The following is a 17,148-nucleotide window of genomic DNA, read 5'->3' on the forward strand; positions in this document are numbered from 1 at the left end:
GAAGTAGGGGACACGAAAGTCTCGCTGCGTCTGGCAGGAGTGTCGGGGGGTTGATGCTTCTGCGGCACCTCAGAAATCGGAGACATGTAAGGTAGGTGGTGCCACCCCGTTGGAGGATGGGGAGACCACCACACTGGCTGAGGACTACCTGGGCTCGAAACGTCAATAGGTGCTGGTGACCTATTGGCAGTATCAAAGCCTGGGTAGGTGAGTGTTAGGCACGCCTGACGTGCCGGGTGTTCCACGCCCAAACGATGCACAGGAGGTGCACAGAGTGGATAAAAATGGGAGATGGGGGTATCACAACCCCCACTGAGTGAGTGACTGAATGTCAGGAGAGTGGTGCAAGCGATTGGGACTGAATGTATGAGCGAGCACACAAGTCAGACTCGCACGGTACGTATGGTCAGAGTGGCTGCTTAGGCAGTAGTGTGATCCGGCTGCTAGGGACGGATTGAGTGAAGTCTCGCTAGGCCTGGCAGGAGTGTCGGGGGGCAGATACCTCTGCGGCACCTCAGAAGTAGGGGACACGAAAGTCTCGCTATGACTGGCAGGAGTGTCGGGGGGTTGATGTTTCTGCGGCACCTCAGAAATAGGAGACATGAAAGGGTCTGCCTCGTAGCTGAGGTAGGAGCGGCATAGGAGCCACCAACCTAGGGTCGCCTCCGGCTTGGTAGACAAGTGGTGCCACCCTGTTGCAGGACGGGGTGAACACCACACTGAGTGAGGACTGTCTATGCTGTGAGATGGCGGCATGGGGTACCCCCTGCAGGGTACCTGTTAGTCCCTTGCAGTCATTCAAGCGGCATAGGCAGGTGAGTGTTGGGGCACATGTGGTGCCAGTGTGTCTTGTGCAAATGTGTTGCATGGGGAGTGTCGAAGAGTTGAGGCGCATACGTGCACTTGTGTACGTCATGGAGGGGGCGCAACGCCCAATAGTCATCCCCCGAAGTTTTGCTTAATTGCGGGCCGGGGGAATGACTGGAGAGGAAGGAGCTGGTTTCAGTGGGTCGGGAGTGGTGATCCCATCCCCACACTACCTGGGTTCGCCTCCCCAGGTGTCTGTTTGCAGATTTCCATGACCTTCGTTAAAAAAAAAAAAACACACACATGTGAGGGATAGCCAAAGCTAACCCCTCCATGGATGCATATCGAACCAACATAACGTCCCGCTCTGGCATCGGTGTTGCAATGTTCAACAATCACCGTAAATGACAATAGCATGGCAAGTAGAACCGGTAGAACCCGACTTGTATCTGTCTCTCTAAAAAGCATGCAAACAGAATTCAAAATAATCCGACGAAACGACCACCTCAAAAAACACTCAAAAAAAGGTCCGCGTGGTTCGTTCTAGTTATTTCTGCATGTTAGTAAGTAGAGCAAGACGCTGAGAGTACGGCCCTGAGCAAGCAGTTCGTAACAGTGCCCCAGGTGCTTCCGAATGATATCCTGCGAGCCACCCGAGTTGCGAAGGCGAGTTTCTTAACAAATTTTGTTTTTAACCCTCACGAATCTTGACAATTTAAAACAGCTCATTCTCGGTCAGTTTTCAACATGAATGCAAGCAGTCTCAACTGTAACTAATGAAAACAGTAGTTCAAGAAAGTAGACTGGTAAAATGCTCCGGATGACCCTCCCTCTTTTAGAGGGAAGAGTTTTGAAGTGTGGCACCGAACAACCGAGAACGCGGAATATCCGATATAAAAGGCCAACATAGAACCATGGAATAAATAGGTCTTCCTACAACTCCAAATTTTCATAATCTCTGGAATAATTTAGAAAAGGCCATAGTTTATTGGTAGGTTGAAACTGGTTATGTGAAGCTGATTTCTTCCGTAACTCATCCTAAAATTTTGAAGAAGTCCTGTGCATCGATTCATCTGTTGACCGTTACAGCTACGTGACTGCGTTGCAGCCGAAGTGTAACCCCGATGGACCCATTTGTCAAAACCTAAAAAGAGAACGCGCTATAGTTGTTCGTGTCATGGAACAAAATCCTTGACACCGTCCCAAAAAAAATATTAGTCCTTCATGAATACTAAGGTAACTAAGAAGGTAACTGGACTACCATCAATATTGTCAATCTCGATGACGACACTGCGCAGATTTCGCTAAACAAGCTATTTGACAGCCATTATTGATAGAACTATGAGCGGACTTCCTCGCAATGCAGTAGTGGTTGTGAATGCCTTTGATATAAACGTCCAGACGGTTCTTTCAGCGATACAGCAGACCAAATTTAACTTTTTCCTTTTCCTTCGTCTTTGCTGATGAAATAATCCAATATTTTAGTTATTCCACTTTGTCTAGTATCTAACGTGATCTTAGACAGACAGATCTAGTATCTATCGTGATCTATTCCCGTAACACGGTAGATCACTTTGACGTAGTGTGTTGCGGTGTAAGATCTACCAAACAGAGCCCTAGCTTAATCCATTTTCCTAGCTAGTGCAATAAGTTGTGGTAATTAAGGATTCATCGTATTTAGTCCCCGCTACCAGTCTCAGAAATAAAACATAATTAATGTTACCTTGCAGACAGTTGAAAGGCTCGAATTTCTCTAGTTTGAATTCCTCCGCTGCATACAGGAAACAACTTTTCAAGTAATTAGTTAAAAAACCTCGGTACCCGTCCCTAGGCTGAACTGACTGCTGAAAAAATTGAGTTAGGGGTTTAAATACGTACTAACTCTTCTTGAACTGGTGAACAATGGTAGTGAGAGGAACACGCGGAAGTTCTTATTACTGAACAAATTCTCTTCCTTGAAATGGTCTTGTAGACAGAGCTAAATCCCGGGTTTTAAGAGTTTTACTGGTGATATTCTAGAAGCAAGACAAGGATGTGGCTAGGGCTCCAATGCATGGTCAAAAACAGTATTACTGTTCTGTTTTCTCAAGACAAGATTGATTTCCTATTGATAAGAGGCGTGCCTTCAATGGGATTGCTCTCTGTGAAGGGTCTAAATAGCGGGACCTTGTCATGGTGCTCTTGAGAAAACAAAACAACAACTGTATCGAAACCGATACTGCACTGCTTATCAATAGTAATGGAGTAATTCGACATGCACTTCAACACTAAGGATACGGGTAACGCTACAATAGATCTAATAGCTGGTCGCAGTGGCACACCCAAACAGGAAAAAAAACGTGATCTAACTCATCACATCAGCATCAGCAATGCAGTAGAATTGTTCCCAGTTTTCAAGAAAAACTACAAAAGAGATGCAGGGGACAACGGGGCTAGAACGCCACCCTGGCAAGATTAAAAACCCTTAATTTTACCACTTTTATGCATTCTTTTATCTAAATAAACCCGAACATCACTAGATAAATATTATAAAAACAAAACGAATCTAAAATACAGATAAATTAGCAAAAGTTGGTAGAAATATAAAAATATTTTTATAGGATAATAATTAGAAAATAAAGTTTAAAATACCCTCCTTATTTTTTACTTATAAAAATATTTACCAAGTATACATATTATATGTTTTGAAACAACAGTTTAAGGCCATTTAAATATTAACAGTGAAATATTTGTCCATGGTCAACTGGATTAGAATGATTCACCTCGAGCAAGATGAGCACCACATTTTTAAACAGTCCAAAAATGTACAAAATACTAAAATTCTGTTACACTCTACAATTATGATTTACTATGCGTTGAAGCTGTTCAGTAACGTATATTATCAAATTTACTCAAAATTAGAGCTCATTTCTGTTATTCGACAGATATCAGTGGCAGATTTGATTCGAAAAATGTATTGGAGGGTGACCACTTCCTTCGGTGGAGTTTGATCCTACGACCGCAGTACACTAGACAGGTGCTGTCCCTACTATGCTACGAAGGACCTCCGTTGTCCTTCACAGCTTAGCGGATACTGATGAAACCAATTTCCCAGCACCAGGCACATAGCCGAACTCTCGCATTATATCTTGAGCCCATGTATTGTATGTACAATTAATTGGGCTGGCTCAGATCTTATCTTAATGGACGCCAAATGTCTGCCAGTATCGGATACAATTCATCGAACTGTTGCTCGATAGCTTGGGTTCATGTTCATAATCTTCCAAAAGTTCCAAGATTCGATTATTCTGCTATTACGAAGTTGGAACCTATAACCTGAAAAGATAATCCTTGCTAGATCAGGCATTGAAAGCGTGAGTGAAGCGGACGAGCATTGATCTAATTCAATCATTGCATCCTAGGCCAGTGAGTGAACAGCCTTGCTCAGATGGATACCAAACAACGATTATGAGTGATCGTTGCTGCCTAAACAACGATCAACAGAGTTCGCCAAGCCAAACTTGGTATGGTATCCAGGGAATCTACGACTGCATTTGTGTTACGCTTGCTATACTAGAATAAAACCAAAACACATCAGGTGTTCTGCTTTATTCAGTCTACTTTCAAGTTGCTGGGATGGAGAGAAAGTATCAAAGCCTCCCATTTAGTGTATCAGAGTTCCATTCTCATAGCGGACTTAATTTTGCTAATGTCTGAAAAGATTTTTCTAACAACGTGTGGCAACAACACTCATTGTTAGGTTACCAAGTGATTAGCTTCGCTCAGTTGTCTACCAATGGTGAGTGATGAAGATCTTTAAACATTGAATCAACGAATCAGCGATTAGGCCGCAGTAGAGCATCAAGTTGGCATGAATTTAGCCGATTTTTACTCATGATCTTATTTTTTTCAATGCCTGAGCTAGATTTAGAACACGGCTCCGAAACCTTACTATAATCCAATATATTGTTCTAACCGATTCTGCCGATCTGCAAGACAAAGAGATCTTCTATAGCCAACTCAATGCCGTCGTCGATGGAATTCCAAAGGGTGATATCAAGACCTGTATTAGCGACTTCAATGCGAAGATCGGATCCGACAACTCGAGCCATGAGCACATCATGTAACGCTATGGTCTCGGAGAAATGAACGAAAACGAAGGGCTGTTCACAAAATGCTGTGGTTACAACAACATGGTGATAGGGGGGATTGCTTTTCACCCATCGATACAAGGTCACGTGGGTCTCCCATAACATATTTACAGAAAATCAAATCGATCACATCTGCGTAAGCTGTAAATGGAAACGGAGCCTTCTTGATATATGGAATAAACATAGTGTTAATATTGCGTCTGATCCAGCTGACCAGTCTAATCATCGGCGAAATACGCCTACACAGTGCGCGGGTTCGTCGGCAGTAGGAGAGAGTTGGGCGATGCTTCAAAACACGCAGACTCGAAGATGCCACGGTGAAAAGTGTGGTAACCAAACTAAAATTTGAAACCAGCCGAAACAACGAATTGAATCGGCCGATCTAAAAACTATGCTGAGTGGAAACCACTCAGCACACGTGCGTCTAACGTCGCCAAGATCAGTCGCAAGAAGAACGATGAAAGCTTTCTCGCACGCTCTAGTCGGCCTCCTTTGTTTTCGTCGAAACTTTCGGCTGTCATTTTTCACAACATTCGATGAAACTGTTTGTTCGACTACACTTAGAACATAATATACTTATTATTTATCAAAACTGTACCAAATATAAAAGAACGATAAGAAATTCAAATTACTGTTCTATTTTTGTTTCTTTACAATCTAAATCACATCCACCACAAAAAGGTCCATCGTTGGGGAGCTGGAGACTTTTGCTACAGATCTTCCGGAAGGTAGCAGCGTTGAATACCAATGGACCGCCATTAAAAATGCCTTTATCGCCACCAGCGAGAATAATCTGAGCAAACTTCGCACCCAGAGGAAACAATAAAAAGCAGAAAAGCTGTAATCTTCAGCCGCATTCAATTAAAGCCATAGTTAAACCTCCTTGTTTTTTCTGTGTATAATGCGGCCAAATGGATATTGTGCGTGACTGACCGGTTTTCTGCACATCAATACAATACGTACAACCGAACTGGCCATAAAAAAAACAAAATGAAGTCTTTCTGAAGCCTGAAGCAAAACCCATATTCTATCCCAAAACGACTTGTTCCCTTCGATACTTCCTGACTTGTTTCTATCGCAGGATATAACAATTGTTTGTGCAAAAAAAAAGTTAAAATAATTCAACTCGCTATGATACATCGAAAAGAGAACCTATGAAGAGATTCATATACCTTTTTCTAATTTTGCATTCTTATAATACTCAATGCGAAAATTGCGTTCAAGATAAAATAGCTAATATTTAAACGAAACAACAAAAAATGCAACCAGAACAACAAAAACCAAGCAACGAAAAATGCTATTTGATCACCATTTTTATGTCACGCCAGTGTGCAAACTTAATAAATAAAGTATCGTTCACAACCAATAACCCAGTACTTCCTCGTGAATCGGATGTTCCTCCGTTGGATGCGTATAGTTCATCCCCAACGCTCATCAATCGTACCCAGGGGTTAGGTTAAAGGTTAGTTAGAAGTTTCAAATTACAGATAATCGGAAAACGGTGGTTAGTACTTCGTCGAATCAGTTCTGCGCTCGGGATCGGTTACCGCGTGTGCTCCCAAACACTGCCGGCCACGTGCAAACGTTCGCAAACAATCGTCAGGCAGCGTTGCTTCAGTTGGTTAATCAATTTGGCTTATTATTAATGGATTATTATAACTGTGAGTTTGTTGGTTAATCATATCAAGCAATGTGGTTATTATACTGATAAGAAACAAATATCATTTGATATTGGTAAGCACGATTCATTTTGGGAAAGAATGCTTGCTATCTAAGGGAGTAAAATTTGAAAATTCCATCAATACCCAAATAGGAAGCATTCATCCCAATTTCTAAGTGAAACAAAAAACTTCATGCATTCTATAATGTGACTTGGAATATATTTTGACTCCAACCGAATTGCGGTTTTGCATCGAGTTTTGTTTCTAGTGTAATGCGATTCCGAGTTATTTAAATAATGGTTGTACTTTCTAACGCAAGGAACATAACATTTGATGAGTTGGTAGGAAGTCGATTACAAATCATAAAAAATACGGAGAATCCAGACAAAAACTAATGAATAAGGTGATTGTTTAGAAGAAACAGAAACAACTTAAAAGTCCACACGATTGATTCGTTTATGTACAGGGATAGGGTGCGCAATCAGTTACGTTTACAGAATATGTAGATACAAGACGCGGGGAAGGGGCTTAACATCCGAACACGGACCGTTTCAACTTACCTCGTCGAAAAAGACCTGGGTCTTACGCAGAATATGTTTCAGCTCAGTCAACTCCAAAAAGTTGCGCTTGAGCGCCTCGGCGTTCTGGTTGACCTCGCGTAGTTCATTCTCCAGTTTCTCGAAGGTCGCTTCCAGATCGATCATCTCCCTCGGCTGGGGAGCTTCGGGGCTTTCACCCGTATCCAGCATCGGGATGCCGTCCTTCTTGATTTCCTTCTCCAGGTAACGCAACTTGCGTTCCATCTCGTCGCACCGGCGCACCTCGTTAACAAACTTGCGCTGGAACGCGTTCACGTCCGGGTTGAGCTACGCGCGTGAAATAAAAGGGAACGAAAAATGTATCTCCTGATCAAGCCTAAAATCATGTGTAAAACTTACATCCCGGAATTGAACCAGACCAAGCTCTCCGAGCTCGGAGACGCAAGCGTACGCAGCTTCACTCTGGAGGAAGAGCTGACACAGGGTCATCTCTTCGCTGCGGAACAGCGAACCCATGGTTGGCGGAGTGGTGTCTACCCTCGGGAGCCACGCAAATCACTGTGGGATTCGATGACGGTCGACCAATCTAGCTGCAAATATGGAACAAAGGAAACTGAAATTAGGAAAAAGATAATAGACTGTCTCGGCGAAATCGCGTATTGTTATCTTTCTTCTGACTAAGAAAAAAAAATAAGTTTTGCTTCGTAAACAGATAGGTCAAACTTTTTCCATGATATAATTCTCGATTATTATTGTTTGTAATATTGCAGAATTCGTGAACTTGTAAGCTACTATGGGGCGATCCATATACCACGTGGACAATTTTGGGAGTAGGGGGGTATAGCAAATGTCCATGGTTCAAACAAATTTTTGAAAATTTTTCTGGGCAATTGTCAACGCGGAGGGAGGGGGTATCTATAACTGATTAAAACCTGTCCACGTGGTATATGGACAGTCCCTATTAAGTTCTCCAACATAATCATAATTATGGCGGCATAACAGCGTGTAACAGAAACCTGTATGGTAAGACGGATCTAAATTCGGTTACAGTGAATCGCCAATGTCAATGTACCCGTCTACAATCACCGTGGGTGCATTCTTGACGGCGATGATAATATGGTTGCTGACCGAAGCGTGCGCCGGTTACTGTGTATACAAATTGCACGGCAATGATGGGAAAATATTTATCCACTTCTCTCGCCCGCCCTGATGATAGCGTTCGGGGAATGGATGCTCATCATGATTTGTAGTACACACCTATCTAATCTATCGTAAAGAACATCAACTATGTAGAGGTATAACAACTGGAAACTGTGTTGCCACCGGAATGGAAACGTGTGAAATTATGATCGACACCATGATCTTGGTGAAATCGAACGCATATTGTACTATTCTCAAAACTCATTAATGTCTATCATTTGAAATTTTAAAGATTACTGCCGTCATAGTTATGATTGAATCGAAGCGATGAGTGTTGTATTGATTTGATTTTTTAGCATCAGTGGTCTCATGGTATGGCCTTCTCTGTGATTGATTGAAATTAGTCATCTTTGATTTCTTTCTTCCGGGGCGATATCAACTTCGATGACAATTCTTCTAAAAATAAGGAGGTAGGTATATCAGCTTTATCACATTCACATCCAATTCAGGATGCACCCCTTAAACCGATGAACGGAAGTGCACTATCAGTCTTTATTTTAGTACACAATTTTAATGTACACAGTACACAATGCCAAATTAATTATGTGGCTGATTACCAAAGCTTAGCTAGTTCTCTGATCCGGTTTCAAGTTTTATTTCCGAAAACTGAAAAACATCACAAGATCGTTATTTCACTTTATGATATGTTTATTGGCATAATCAAGTTCTTATCGTAGATGCCAGAAACATCTTTCATGTGACAACTGATTCTGCTCTTTGGACGCATTGAGGTCAGTGACGGTTTTATAGCAATTCTCATTAGTTCAAGAGCAAACTTTATATCCTATAATAGGTAGTATAAAACAGTTGTCAAACAAACTTTATATTCTCCATAGCACTGTCGTGTGCCGGCGAGGAACCCGCCGCTACGCAGTGCAAACGTAGGGTGCCTAGTCTAAAGCAATTTACCGTCCAGCAAAGTGGATTGCCTTAACCTAGCGGAAAGATGCGCGGTTACAAAGGAAAACCATGCTGAAGTTGGTAGGAATCGATTCTTTGGTTCCCGATCTAGGAAATGATTGTGTTGAAATTTGTCTAGTCTTCCCTGGGCAGAAATGTATCATCGGATTATCCTCATGATATACCAATTGGGGCGCAAGAATACTGTTTGTTCTATATGAAGAACGTCAATTTATACTTTTAACAATGGACAAAGGAACATTACGCATGATTTTTTCGGGAGATGAGTTCGAAGCAAGGATGTTATCGATCATTTAGTAATTCGCGTTCGAAAATTTAGTAGTTTGTCAATAACTCATTCCCGAAGCTGAATTTCAAAATGTGTTGTATGGTGGACTTCTAGTGCGAAGGTTTTTCTGCAACTCTGCCTTATGGTTCGTTGTTTGAATTCCACTAGTAACGGAGTTAGGGTAAATCGTCCTATCGTTGTGGTATGTCCTAATGTTGCGGTAGTGTTAAAGTAGTCCATTCTGGATATAATAGCATTAAAAACAATTGTGGGTACGCTAAAACTCTTCGGATTAACGACTAGAAGAGCTTTTGTTTGACAAAATTCCGTTTAAAATGATGAAAAATCAACATTTTTCGTTAAAAATTTGAATCCTTTGAGCCCATTATTGCGGTAGTGCTAAGGTCCTATTGTTGCGGTATCGCTTTCCATAAGAATAACATGCAATACCGCAACAATAGGACTGACCTTCAAAAAATATCGCAACGATAGGCTACAGCGTCCTATTATTGCGGTAGTTTGCTTTTATTGTGATAAAAACAAAACAACATGAGTTCAGCACAATTGACGTAATATTTATGAAACTATAGTTAACGAGCATCCCATTCAACTACTACAATGTGGAAATCGACCAACAGGTAATTTTTGAAGAATTTTTGAAATTATTTTTGTTTTGGCACGGTGCTTAACCCCTCCATAATAGGTCGTTTTACCCTATAACTATAGTTTCAGTAACTTAGACTAAATGATAACAAAATTCCAATCATTTAGTTTAAGTTACTGCAACAAGCGCTATAACTATAACTATACAACACATTTTGAAATTCTGCTTCTGGAATGAGTTATTGACAAACTACTAAATGATCTAAACGTAACGTAAATTACTAAATGATCGATAACATCCTTGGTTCGAAGTTTGGTAACACTGCGCTTGATTTGAATCATTCATAAGATTGTATAATTTAAGTTTACCCCATGACTGGTGACAATGACTGAAAGCCCAAGAATTGAACCGTAATTTCAAAGGTAGTGAGCAACTGCCCATATTTTCGAGGAGGAGGTCCTACCCAGTGGAGGGACTTGTCTCACCCGCAAATATCATACCAGTCCGGTTCTTCTCCATTGTTGTTGACTTAGTTGGCAACTTGAGCCGGAATTCCAGCCAAACCAGCTTCTACTTGACTGGAGCTGTAGACCTTGACATTTTGCCAAACGGGTCGTTTGGCCGAAACGGTCATTTGGTCGAAAGGGTTGTTTGACCAAAAGGGTCATTTGGCCGAAAGGATCATTAGGCCAAAAAGATCATTAGGCCGAAAAGGTTTTTTGGCCGAAAGGGTCGTTTGGCTGAAACGATCATTTGGTCGAAAAGGTTTTCTGGCCGAAAGGGTCGTTTGGCTGAAACGATCATTTGGTCGGAAGGGTCGTTTGACCGGAACAGTCATTTGACCGAAAGGGTCGTTTGACCAAAACAAATTATTAGGCCCACCTTTTTACAATGAGAAGTGAGAAATGAGGAGTGAGAAGTTGAACGTTTCACTTATCACTCCTCATTTCTCACTTTTCACTGTAAAAAAAGAGAAACGCGAAGTGAATAATGAGACGTCTCACCACTCACTTCGCGCTCTTCATTTTTTTACAGTGAGGATTGAGAAATGAGGAATGAAAATTGATCGGCCAAATGACCCTTTCGACCTAATGGTTTGTTCGGCCAAATGGCATATTCGGCCAAACAACTTTCGGCTTAGTGGCATTCGGCCAAATGGCTTTCGGCCAAACGATACTTCCCCCTCGGAGGCATTTGTTCTAATTTCTGGTTGCGATCCTTGCTGCCATACAAAACATACAAAGGATAAATGCATAAAAATTAGTGAGCTTCTTTGCGTACAAAAATGTATCTTGACCATTACTTCCGACACCGAGCCCGTAGTCCGATTCGGCCAAATAGAGCGAGGTTTATGATAGGCAAGCCTCGAACAACGAGTTTTTCCATTAGTTCGTCAGAGTACCCTTCAAATTTGCAAAGAAATTGGATACACATCGAACTTGGACGGTATGTTTGTTTTTTCCGTTCCGCAGAGGTCAGGGTGGCCACTGAATTTCGATATTCAAATTCCCGGTTTTTTCCCGCTTTTCCCGATAAATTTTGTCAAATTTTCCCGGTTTTTATTTTACTTGAAAAGAATAAGGTAACAGTTTTTGAACTTTAACTACGTTTTTTTATTCTCTAATCAAACCGGAGGTTAGTTTTGTATAGAAACAACTGATCATTTGTATCGAACCTTTGAAATAAATATATTAAATTACCAACAACGTGTTATGCGAAATGCGTTCTCGGTTTGACCTTATTCAGACTATTTCAAAGAATATCTTCCTGAGTAACTGATGAGAATTTTCAAATTATCTTAAAATTATGTGAGCAAAAAACATTATTCTATCTTAAAAATTAAATCGATAATTTCGAAAATCGCAATTAAGAAGTAAAGCAGAAAACAGAATAATACAACAACTAATTTGAACACAACTTCACTTGAAGACTTGTGTCTGATCAACATAATTATTTTGTTCTGAAAACTCAGATGTGAATATGTACATTATGTGGAATATTTTAATTTGAAAAATGTATTGGAGGTAACCACGTTCCTTCGATGGGACTCGAACCCACGACCCTGAGTACGCTAGACTGGTGCTTTTAAATTTTCAATTCAACATCTTCCACATAATGTAAATATTCACATCTGATTTTTCAGAACATAGTAAAGTCGGGTGTCCAATACCCGGAAAATAGGCAATTAATCTATTGAAATGAAATATTGAATTTATTATTAAAAAGTTTGAAAGTTCCCTCAGTTAGAATTAAGTTTAGGAACTTGTTCCTTATTTTCCGTGGAACAAATTGAAAAATATCATAGAGATATCCTTCACCTTCATAACCATCTATTTTATAAGGTTAGTTGCGAGGATAGTTGTGCAAAAATACTAAAATAAAGATATTTTACTTTTTGAAATATTACAGGCAAAACCATAAAATATCAAAAAATTACCATTTTTCAATGATTTGTAAAATTTTTAAATATAAGTCACTCGAAATTGATATTAAAACGATCCATTGACAACATAAACTGGATTTGGGAAAAGATCTACAAAGGATTCTGTTTTTACACAATTTACATTTTCTCAATTTTGCACTCATCCTAAATGTTTAACGCAAGTATGTTATCGATCATTTAGTAATTTGCGTTCGATCATTTAATAGTTTGTCAATAACTCATTTCAGAAGCTGAATTTCAAAATGTTTTGCATGGTGGACTTCTAGTGCGAAGGATTTTCCACAACTCTGCCTAATGGTCCGTTGTTTGAATTCCACTAGTACAGTAGTTATAGCTATAGTTTCAGTTACTTAGACTAAATGATAACAAAATTCCAATCATTCAGTTTAAGTTACTGCAACTGATGTATCCTGTAACTTACAGTTCATTGCTTACGCTTAATCGTGTAATCGTTTGACAGGTCTGCGCAGCGCACAGACCTGCCTGTTTTCTTTATTAAATAAAATGAACCAAGAGGTTCTTTCTGTTCGACAACTCGAAGACGACGCATCGTAAATTATATGCTCCCGAAAACCACCTCAACAGTTATTATCGATATTTAATAGTGGCGACGAGGACAATTGGTAACGGTGCTTACTGGCCGCAGTACAGGAAATCGGCTTCGGATCATCTCATCCTGGTGGATAGTTTTCAGCGTACCGAGGTAACAGTGAATCGAAGCATAATAAATCGTTAGTGATAATTATCATTTTAAGGCGTTTATTTCGGTAGTGGCGAAGCATTTTTGTCAACCGAAACGCCATTTGCATTTGAGACAATGGTTTTTGGGGAACAATAGTGTCATTAATTAGAATACTAGTTGAAAATTACTTTCTTCTAAACAGTGCTTCCAGTGATATACAAAAGTATTTAATTTAGATATTAACAGTGTTTTTCCTTTTTTTTTGGGAGTTTAGTGGCATTTACACGGCTGTGCAGGTTTTCCCGACGGCAATCGGCTTTGCTGCAGGGTGTGCCACTCCGTTCACTGGGAAGTTTTGTGGTGCTTGTTGGTTGGCATCGAGGTAAGAGTCGTTGTGAGAGTGTTACGTATATCGGGTGAGTACCAGAAATTTGTGATTTATTGGCGTTTTGGTGTTATTTTTTCACTATTGCAAAACAAAAGGCACGTTGTCATATAACTGATTGAAATAACAAATTTGCGCAAGTGAAGTGGCGTGTTAAGTGGTAAAACTTGGTAAATATTCCTTTGGTGATTTTACTGATCGCTTATTTAAAGAAAAGCTGTGTAATTAATTAAAACTAAATTGGTGATAATTTTTATCAATTCGAAGCGCAGTGAACAATGATGCTTTTTGGCTTTATTTACTAGAACAAAAGAAAAAGAACGCAATAGGAAAACAATATATTATTTATTCTGATTATTTGTCAGTGAACGTATTGTAATTTTTTGTTGTATTACGACTTTGAGTGAACTTGTATTGTTTTTTTTAGTTTTTGCTAAAATGTTGACAAATATGTCTTACATGGTAGCTCCCAATATTGAGCCCTACCGTAAGGGTCAATCATTTGCTTCTTGGATTAAACGTTTATCATGCCATTTCCGAGTGAATAAGGTGAAAGAAAATGAGAAAAAATACCAGATGTTACTTTTGGGAGGCGATTTTTTGTTCAATATGGCAGACAAACTCTTTCCTACAGATGAATTGTTGGAAGAACTTTCCTATGAAGTAGTAGTTCAAAAGCTTAAGGAGAGACTTGACAATAATGATTCAGTCTTACTCCACAGATATAATTTCAGTAGAATGGTGCAACAACCTGGCGAATCAGCCGGTGATTACATATTTTCGTTGAAAGTTCTTGCGGAAAATTGTGAGTTCGGTGATCAAAAGGATTACCTCATATTGGATCGCATTCTTGTTGGTCTACAAGATGGCTCACTTCATCATCGCCTTTTGACTGAAAATAACTTAACATTAGAACAGGCTGAAAGGATTATCGCTTCTTGGGAAATGGCGACTTATCATACAAAAATGTTGGCTAACAATAATGTTGACTCTGTGGCTTCAATAAATACCAAGCATCCATTTTGTTATCTGGATAATAAGGATTATAAACATAACTCGCAACTTGACTTCCAACAGTTTAGGTACCGTGATGAGTCTGCTAGTACATCTCATAGCCGAAGGAAAATTGATGGAAACCAACGGATGGTAGACCAGCGTATCTGTGATTACTGCGGACAGCGAGGACACGTGCGAAGAAGGTGCTTCAACATTAAGCGAGAGAAGAGCGATGAAGTCAAACATGTCGACATCCGAAAAACTGGTGTGATTCCGGATAGCTTGTCCCACCAACTGGATAGTTTGAAGACAATGGATTGTGGCTCGGATAACAATAAGGAAAATGACCTTGAATTGGAGTGTATGCGTATTTCTTCCATTGATTATTCCAGTAATTCATGTTTATTGGATGTATCTGTTGAACGTAATGTCATTCGAATGCAGATTGATAGTGGTTCTCCGGTAACAGTAATGGGAACAAATTTGTTTAACTCAAAACTCAACCTTCCCTTATGTAGAATGTCTAATCAACTGACTGTGATGAATGATTCCACACAAAACAAATCTGGTGAAATTGAGGTTGCAGTTGAATTGGATGGGGGATAAAATAATTCAAATTTATTAGTGCCTTTTTGTGATGACCAGTTTATTCCTTTGCTGGATAAAACATGGCTGGATGATTTTTTCTCCAATTGGAGAAATGTTTTTGGCAATTCAATGCCATTTAACAACTATTACAAAATTTTGGAAAAACAAAATGAAGCACTAATTGCATTTGATCAAATTAAACTTGTTGATGTATTTGTCAATTATTTGAGTAAATCTGTGTGTAATGCTGATAGTGAAGAAGGAGATGATTTTCCAATTACTAAAAAGGATTGTGACAATCCCTACAGCTGGAGGGAGAACATTTTCAAATTGTCGGTGTTTGATTTCAAAATTCAGAGTAGACTTTCGTTGTGGATTTATTTTGCGGATTATTTTTCGCGAATTAATGTAAATATGTCAGCTCCCACAGAATATGATGAATATTTGTATAGTGAAATAAATAACATACCTGCCAAATCTTTGGTCAATGCCAGGGAAAACATGAGTAATAATATTGTGCAAGAAGTGATCTATTCTGATTGGCTGGGGAAAACTGATAACGCGAGAATTTTGGAAAATCGACAAATTTTAAGACTTTTTGACGTGTGTTCTTTGTTCCATGACAAAGTGAATATACCGCAGACAATTCAAAAAATTTTAAAACACGTGGTGCACTTTGTTGGAATATACACGAATTTTATTGTTGCTTGTGACGTCTATTCAAGTATGGCTATTATTGTAAAACGTAATATTTCGAAAATTTTAAAACGCAAACCTGCTACAAACATTTTGGCAGTGAATATTTTCTCCAAAAGGGTGGAGGTGAAGTGGTTGATGAAAATTTACAACTGGTTAGTGATTTTGGTAATGGTAATTAAACTTATTGCTTGTTTTGGATTGTCAGTCGTTACAGTGTTTGACAATGGTCTTCATTGCAAGATATGCAAGTTGAGCTTTGAAGATCTAACAAATTTATGTTTGTTTCCTAATAACTTGACATTGGAGGACAAGTTTCCTTCAGAAAAAGCATATTATCACGTGAAGTGTGTGTTAGTCTATTTGATTAACTTTAAGAGGCATAACGTGCAGCATGTACGCGAAAAGCTGAGTCCCGTTTTTTTTAAACGTGTCTCTAAACGCTCATTACAGATTATGGTTGGAAACAAGACGATAACCACCGTCCATCCAACTCAATTCAGAGTCGCTGACGATGGACGCGACATATCGGGCATGCCAAGGCGATCGATGCGTGTGGTCGAGACTGGTCGGCTGGTACTAACTGATGACATCGACATCCCACCCGGTGCTGGTCGGCAGTTACTGACTAACGCACAATTCGTGATGGCATCCGTAGAAGACAACGATATCTGGCAGCTACCAGATCTGAGAAGAACTTCAAACTCATCGAAAATTAGTATAATTGAAGTGCTTAATAAGAACAGAGCTAGGAAAAGAAAATTTTCATCAGAACCGGTAGAGCTTTCTGGCCTACCTAGGCTATCTAGGAGATCTCAACTATTTAAAATAAGAAGTGATTATGTATTTTTTTAATGGTGAATTATTGTTCACTCAGAAGTTCTTTCTTTTAAAGAAGGAAGAGCTGATGTATCCTGTAACTCACAGTTCATTGCTTACGCTTAATCGTGTAATCGTTTGACAGGTCTGCGCAGCGCACAGACCTGCCTGTTTTCTTTATTAAATAAAATGAACCAAGAGGTTCTTTCTATTCGACAACTCGAAGACGACGCATCGTAAATTATATGCTCCCGAAAACCACCTCAACAGTTATCATCGATATTTAATACAACTAGCGCTAAAACTCCGTTATTAGTTGAATTCTTACAACAAACCATTAGGCAGAGTTGTCAAAAAACACTTCGCTCTAGAAGTCCACCATGCAAAACATTTTGAAATTCAGCTTCTG

At 39.7% G+C, this 17,148-nt stretch overlaps 2 protein-coding genes across 9 annotated transcripts in view; one reads left to right on the forward strand and one right to left on the reverse strand.

Annotated features, from left to right (window-relative positions):
- Positions 1-17,148, reverse strand: part of LOC134223977 (V-type proton ATPase 116 kDa subunit a 1-like) — a 68,805-nt gene that overhangs the window by 31,119 nt on the left and 20,538 nt on the right. For all 8 annotated transcript variants that reach the window (XM_062703257.1, XM_062703222.1, XM_062703242.1 and 5 more), the window contains exons 2-3: positions 7,537-7,727; positions 7,159-7,464 (exon numbers count right to left, since the gene is read on the reverse strand). In XM_062703257.1, the coding sequence (XP_062559241.1) occupies positions 7,159-7,464; positions 7,537-7,653 (423 nt within the window). In that variant the 5' untranslated portion in view covers positions 7,654-7,727. The remainder of the gene's footprint in view (positions 1-7,158; positions 7,465-7,536; positions 7,728-17,148) is intronic.
- On the forward strand, positions 13,115-15,242 carry LOC134206090 (uncharacterized). Its single transcript, XM_062681785.1, has 2 exons — positions 13,115-13,276; positions 13,530-15,242. The coding sequence occupies exon 2, from the start codon at positions 14,079-14,081 to the stop codon at positions 15,240-15,242; it is 1,164 nt and encodes a 387-aa protein (XP_062537769.1). The 5' UTR covers positions 13,115-13,276; positions 13,530-14,078.

Source organism: Armigeres subalbatus, chromosome 1 (genome assembly GCF_024139115.2).
Source record: "Armigeres subalbatus isolate Guangzhou_Male chromosome 1, GZ_Asu_2, whole genome shotgun sequence".
Taxonomy (NCBI): Eukaryota; Metazoa; Arthropoda; class Insecta; order Diptera; family Culicidae; genus Armigeres; species Armigeres subalbatus.

What these genes read in the sequence shown, in the direction of transcription:
- LOC134206090 (XM_062681785.1), top strand. Translation starts at nt 14,079, where the DNA reads ATGTTGACAAATATGTCTTACATGGTAGCTCCCAATATTGAGCCCTAC.